This window comes from Mytilus trossulus, chromosome 9 (genome assembly GCF_036588685.1).
Source record: "Mytilus trossulus isolate FHL-02 chromosome 9, PNRI_Mtr1.1.1.hap1, whole genome shotgun sequence".
In the NCBI taxonomy this organism is placed as follows: Eukaryota; Metazoa; Mollusca; class Bivalvia; order Mytilida; family Mytilidae; genus Mytilus; species Mytilus trossulus.
The window spans coordinates 27,663,237-27,669,236 of record NC_086381.1 but is presented as its reverse complement, the minus strand read 5'-3'; the positions used below and the strand labels follow the sequence as shown (position 1 = coordinate 27,669,236).

Genomic DNA, 6,000 nt, shown 5'->3' with positions numbered 1-6,000 from the left:
AAGGCGCAATAATTCATTCATTCAATGATGTACCAATTGTGGTATTTAAAAAGTGAGGCTGCACTGTGTACATTTCAAAAACCTATGACTACATGTATAAAGTAGCTGCTAAATTTAGAAAGATTCCTAATTAGTTGTTAAAAGATGAGCATTGATTGTATACATGTAATAATAACATGTTTGAAATGTGAATTTCCCGGGACATCTTTATTGAAACTGGTAAAGGTGATTTTGAGAAAAATTATCATGCACACCTGTTTTTATTTACAAATCTATCTGTCCATGCTTAAATAACTGACTGGTATGCTGTAGTTTAGTTTTTACTCTTTTACTCTCTTAAGTCTGCAGAGTGGACTATCTCTGAAACTGTATCTTTTGAACAAGAAAAATACTGTATAAAAAGATTTTCTTTAAACTAATTGTTTTTATATTGCAATTGCACATTGTTAACTCCTGCTTATGTATGCAGTGTGATATGTTCTTGTATTTTAAGTAAAAGGAAATAAATCTCTTTCACATTGGAAAATATAAGAAGTATTAATTGATGATGGAGATCATTAGTTATTTGGTCCATCTCTTATAATCTTTGTATTTTTATTTGTATACAGTTTGAAATATTTTATTTTCATATATTTTCAGAGCTTCAGTCAAAAAGTGGATTGAAAGTGTACAGAATTCCTACAGAGTTACCTCCCGGATTTAGACGAAAACAACCAATCAGGTCCAACCTATCAAAAATTCAGTGGTATTTCTTTTAGGGCCGCGTTCATCAGATATATAGCATAATTTGGATATAGTTGTCATTCGTTTTATCGAACTTCAAAAAGCAAACAACATGTCAGGAAGAGGTAAAGGAGGAAAAGGTCTAGGTAAAGGAGGCGCCAAACGTCACAGGAAGGTGTTGCGTGATAATATCCAAGGTATCACCAAACCAGCAATCCGTCGTTTAGCAAGACGAGGTGGTGTCAAACGTATCTCTGGTCTTATCTACGAAGAAACACGTGGTGTCTTGAAAGTCTTTTTGGAAAATGTCATCCGTGATGCTGTCACATACACTGAGCACGCAAAGAGGAAGACTGTCACCGCCATGGATGTTGTCTACGCCCTGAAACGTCAAGGCCGTACCCTTTACGGATTCGGAGGTTAAACAGCCAGCTGAAAAAATACAAATACAACGGCCCTTTTCAGGGCCACCAACATATTTCAAAAAGAATCTGCCTTTGTTGTACTTAAAATGAAAACCATAGCTTTCTCCTGTCCAACTTTCTTTACTTTCCTTTTTCTTTTATTCGTTTATTTTTTTTAATTTCTTTTCACTTTTTTTATTTAAGCCTATTAAAAAAAGACCAGCAAGACTTTGGATACAATATGATTCCTGATTTTTTTAATGTAAATAAAATTATTCTTTATTTCATATATATTCTTTTATGTAAAAGATATATTGCTGAATTTTTCTCCATTGTCAAACTCTAGTTATATTGTTTTTATATCCTAAAACAATCCCCCTCCCCCTTTTTTCTCTCTGTCGACGTATGTGTGAATTTAATCTGTTCGTGATATTTTTTTATATAATGTTTCAATACATATTCAAGTATAGTTCGATTCTAGACCCCCTCCCCCCCCCAAAAAAAAGAGGGAAGAAATGTATAACCCGTGAAAAGGTTAAATTCTGGTGTATGTATATTTTTTCAAATCGGCTAATAAAATGAAGAATAAAGAAGAGAAAAAAAGAAAGAAAGAAAGAAAGAAAGAAAGACAAAAAGACAGAATTCAGATATAAACAAATTTGTCATTTTGGGGTGGGACACAGCTTCATTTAGAAGTTTGTTATGTACAACAATAATAAGACTCTTTTTGAAAAATATTGGTGGCCCTGAAAAGGGCCGTTTGTGAAGTTAAACTTCTCGTTGTTTACTTGCTGCTGGTGTACTTTGTGACGGCTTTGGTACCTTCACTGACAGCGTGCTTGGCCAATTCACCGGGTAAGAGCAGACGAACTGCAGTCTGGATCTCCCGAGATGTGATGGTAGATCTCTTGTTGTAGTGAGCGAGACGGGAAGCTTCTGCAGCGATTCTCTCAAAGATATCGTTGACAAAACTGTTCATGATAGACATAGCCTTTGAGGATACTCCAGTGTCTGGGTGAACCTGTCTCAAGACTTTGTAGATGTAGATGGCATAGGATTCTCTCCTCTTCCTCCTCCTTTTCTTGTCACCGCCGGGTCTGGCAGTCTTTGCCTTTGTTACGGCCTTTTTGGCTCCTTTGGTTCCAACTTTTGGTGGCATTTTGAAAGATGTATACTCTCTGAAATGTAATCAGTGAATGATGGCCGTTAATAAAAATTTCTATTTATACTCGGCTAAACGGATTGAAAGTTTTTACTTAACGCGAACTTCGGAGAGAGCACCCTTCTAACATTCAACCCTAACTACCTGGAAGAAGCGATGATTTGATTGGTTTAGAACTGAAACATCTTTCAATCCGTTTTGCGGGTATAAATAGTAAAATACCACCTAACTGGATAATCATTGTTTATACTTGTTCAAGTCAAACAACGTATTAAATCAAAATGTCAGGACGAGGAAAAGGAGGAAAAGCAAAAGCAAAGGCAAAGTCTAGGTCATCCCGTGCCGGACTTCAGTTCCCAGTAGGTCGTATCCACAGACTTTTGAGGAAAGGAAACTACGCCGAGAGAGTTGGTGCCGGAGCACCAGTCTACCTTGCCGCTGTCTTGGAATACTTAGCAGCTGAGGTTTTGGAGTTGGCAGGAAATGCTGCCCGTGACAACAAGAAGAGCAGAATCATCCCCCGTCATCTCCAGTTGGCCATCAGAAACGACGAAGAATTGAACAAACTTCTCTCTGGTGTAACCATTGCACAAGGTGGTGTTTTACCAAACATCCAGGCTGTACTTCTGCCAAAGAAGACACAGAAAGCTGCCAAGTAAAGTCAACACTACAGAAACTTCACTTACAACGGCCCTTTTCAGGGCCACCAACATTTTTCAAAAAGAATCTGACTTTGTTGTACAATTTAGTTGAATGCAGAAAGCAATCTCAAACATAGCTCACTCCCTCCATTTCTCTTGTCTTTATCTCTTTATTTTTCCTTTTCTTTATAAACAGCATACAGATGTCTACTTTCTAATTATATATATAACAATATTTGATGTGGAAAAAAAATGAAGAACAGTACGAGTTTCTTTTTTTCCCCTATAAAAGTCCAAGAAAATAAACGAACTATATAACGTAGATTCGATGAAAATGCGCAAGCACGAGAGGAAGAAAAACTCATAGTTGTTAGTGGTCAATGTTGCATATTTTTTTGGTGTAAATTAAGTTGCAGTCCTATATATTATACTATATAAGCACACACAATACAATCTATGACCTTATTTTTATATAATATATATTCGTTCGTTCGTTGTCTGTCTAACTGTGATCTATGTGAATTCTTTTCTTCCTCTTCTGCTGTCACATTCTCTTAGATATATAATATATATTTTGTGTTCCTATACAAAGTACTTATGCGTATGTTTATAGTTGTGTAGATTATTTTTTAGCTCAAATCCTTTGTATTTGCAAAATTCGTATATAAACAATAAAGAATACTTCAACAATGTGCAAGTTTCACAGTATGCGTGCAGTATACTATATAGAGAATATCATGGCTTTACATGATACAGAGACTAGAGAATACAGAGACTGTATAGCTAGAGAGAACACAAAGACTATAGAGAGGATAAAAAGTGTTCTCTTTGTTTTAAGACACTGAGACGAGTGACAATTGTGTACTATAGTAAGCATGTCTATACGAGAAACTAAGAAAACGGCTGCATTTCTATACCACTGGCTATTGATGAAAATGGATGGATGATGTTTTTTTTCTCTTTTTTCTTCTTCTATTTTGCTCTTTAATTTACATTTCCTGTCAATTATTAATTTCGTGTCAGACTGTTGATTAAACAATTATTTATTATTTGAATAAAGATTATTATTAAGTTCTGCATTACTCTTGATTATTATTTTTTTTGGTCTTATGTCAAATTTTCGCTGACACTATCAGAATAGAAACAAATTGTGCCAATTGTTAGCTTGGGGTGAACAATCATAGCTTCAGTCCAAAAAGGGATCGAAAGCTGTGAAAGTAACTTCCAGATCAGTCCAATCATAACACAGAGATTTCAACCAATCAACGTGAGTTTTATTACCCCGAAAGGCCAATCAGTGTCGTGTTTGCAAACATTGCGGCTAGCACAAATACACTAACATTTGAAGTTTCAAAGTATTCTGTCGTGTAATCGTAGATTTTCACAGAGAACATATCGCAATGGCTCGTACAAAGCAGACCGCCCGTAAATCCACTGGAGGAAAAGCTCCAAGAAAACAACTTGCCACCAAGGCCGCCCGTAAGAGCGCACCTGCCACTGGTGGAGTAAAGAAGCCACATAGATACAGGCCAGGAACAGTCGCTCTTCGTGAGATCAGAAGATACCAGAAAAGTACTGAACTCCTCATCAGGAAACTCCCCTTCCAGAGATTAGTTCGTGAAATTGCTCAAGACTTCAAGACTGATCTACGTTTCCAGAGCTCTGCCGTTATGGCCCTCCAGGAAGCCAGTGAAGCTTACCTCGTTGGTCTTTTCGAGGACACCAACTTGTGTGCAATCCACGCCAAGAGAGTCACCATCATGCCCAAAGACATCCAGTTGGCTCGCAGAATCCGTGGAGAACGTGCTTAAACTGACCTTTACTCTATACAATAACGGCCCTTTTAAGGGCCACCAATATTTTCCAAAAAGAGTCTGAATATGTTGTACATCAAAATCAAATATAGCTGAAACCCCCTCTCCACATCTTTCTTTATTCTTCTTTCTCTCCACATCTCTCTTTATTCTTCTTTCTTATTATCTTTTTTTTTTGCACTCACTTAAGATTAGACAAGTCGGGTTACTGTATTGATAGAAGAAAAATATAGAGAAACTTATTTCATAACATGCAAAGAAGAGAAATAAAAGGATAAATAGAGATAGAGAGACATACATATTTTTTATTTATCTAATTCTTCCAAATCCTTCGGAAAAAACAAGAATGTTATACATTTTCTGGTATACCCTCCTGAAAAAATTAACATACATGTATACATTTAAATAAAAAAAAGGTAAGAAAAAACATACTCCAAGAACAATACAATCCATCTTCTAATTACAGAATTATTAAAATGTATTTCTTTCTAATTTCTGTGGTTATATTTTTCTCTAAATTGCATTTTTCTCGGTCTTATTTTCTCACTTATTTTTTAGATGCTTTTTTTATGTATTTTTTACTCATATTGTGTATTCTACTGTGACAACATGAGAAGAATCAATTATTTTATATTTCTGAAATATATTTTCGGTACGGGTCCAAGTAGTCCACCTTAAATTCTCATTGAAAACTTTGTCTCCATCAATTGTGTGTTACAGAAAGAAGTTTTTCTTGAATACCTTTATTTTGTGCTTAAAATGCATCTATTTTGGGTGCTCTATGTGCCTTATAAATGATGTGAACATGTGTGCGGATGAATCTTTTTTTCCCATTGGTGGAGAAAAATAGACAAGGCGCAATAATTCATTCATTCAATGATGTACCAATTGTGGTATTTAAAAAGTGAGGCTGCACTGTGTACATTTCAAAAACCTATGACTACATGTATAAAGTAGCTGCTAAATTTAGAAAGATTCCTAATTAGTTGTTAAAAGATGAGCATTGATTGTATACATGTAATAATAACATGTTTGAAATGTGAATTTCCCGGGACATCTTTATTGAAACTGGTAAAGGTGATTTTGAGAAAAATTATCATGCACACCTGTTTTTATTTACAAATCTATCTGTCCATGCTTAAATAACTGACTGGTATGCTGTAGTTTAGTTTTTACTCTTTTACTCTCTTAAGTCTGCAGAGTGGACTATCTCTGAAACTGTATCTTTTGAACAAGAAAAATACTGTATAAAAAGA

At 35.4% G+C, this 6,000-nt stretch overlaps 4 protein-coding genes across 4 annotated transcripts; 3 read left to right on the top strand and 1 right to left on the bottom strand.

Annotated features, from left to right (window-relative positions):
* Positions 1-632: 632 nt before the first annotated feature.
* LOC134685441 (histone H4) lies at positions 633-1,157 on the top strand. Its single transcript, XM_063545195.1, has one exon. The coding sequence runs from the start codon at positions 836-838 to the stop codon at positions 1,145-1,147; it is 312 nt and encodes a 103-aa protein (XP_063401265.1). The 5' UTR covers positions 633-835; the 3' UTR covers positions 1,148-1,157.
* Positions 1,158-1,864: 707 nt separating this feature from the next.
* LOC134685437 (histone H2B-like) lies at positions 1,865-2,302 on the bottom strand. Its single transcript, XM_063545191.1, has one exon. The coding sequence runs from the start codon at positions 2,284-2,286 to the stop codon at positions 1,912-1,914; it is 375 nt and encodes a 124-aa protein (XP_063401261.1). The 5' UTR covers positions 2,287-2,302; the 3' UTR covers positions 1,865-1,911.
* Positions 2,303-2,508: 206 nt separating this feature from the next.
* LOC134685433 (histone H2A) lies at positions 2,509-3,127 on the top strand. The gene has a single exon (XM_063545186.1). The coding sequence runs from the start codon at positions 2,571-2,573 to the stop codon at positions 2,946-2,948; it is 378 nt and encodes a 125-aa protein (XP_063401256.1). The 5' UTR covers positions 2,509-2,570; the 3' UTR covers positions 2,949-3,127.
* Positions 3,128-4,330: 1,203 nt separating this feature from the next.
* Positions 4,331-4,912, top strand: LOC134685428 (histone H3). Its single transcript, XM_063545182.1, has one exon. The coding sequence runs from the start codon at positions 4,331-4,333 to the stop codon at positions 4,739-4,741; it is 411 nt and encodes a 136-aa protein (XP_063401252.1). The 3' UTR covers positions 4,742-4,912.
* The last annotated feature ends 1,088 nt before the right edge of the window (positions 4,913-6,000 follow it).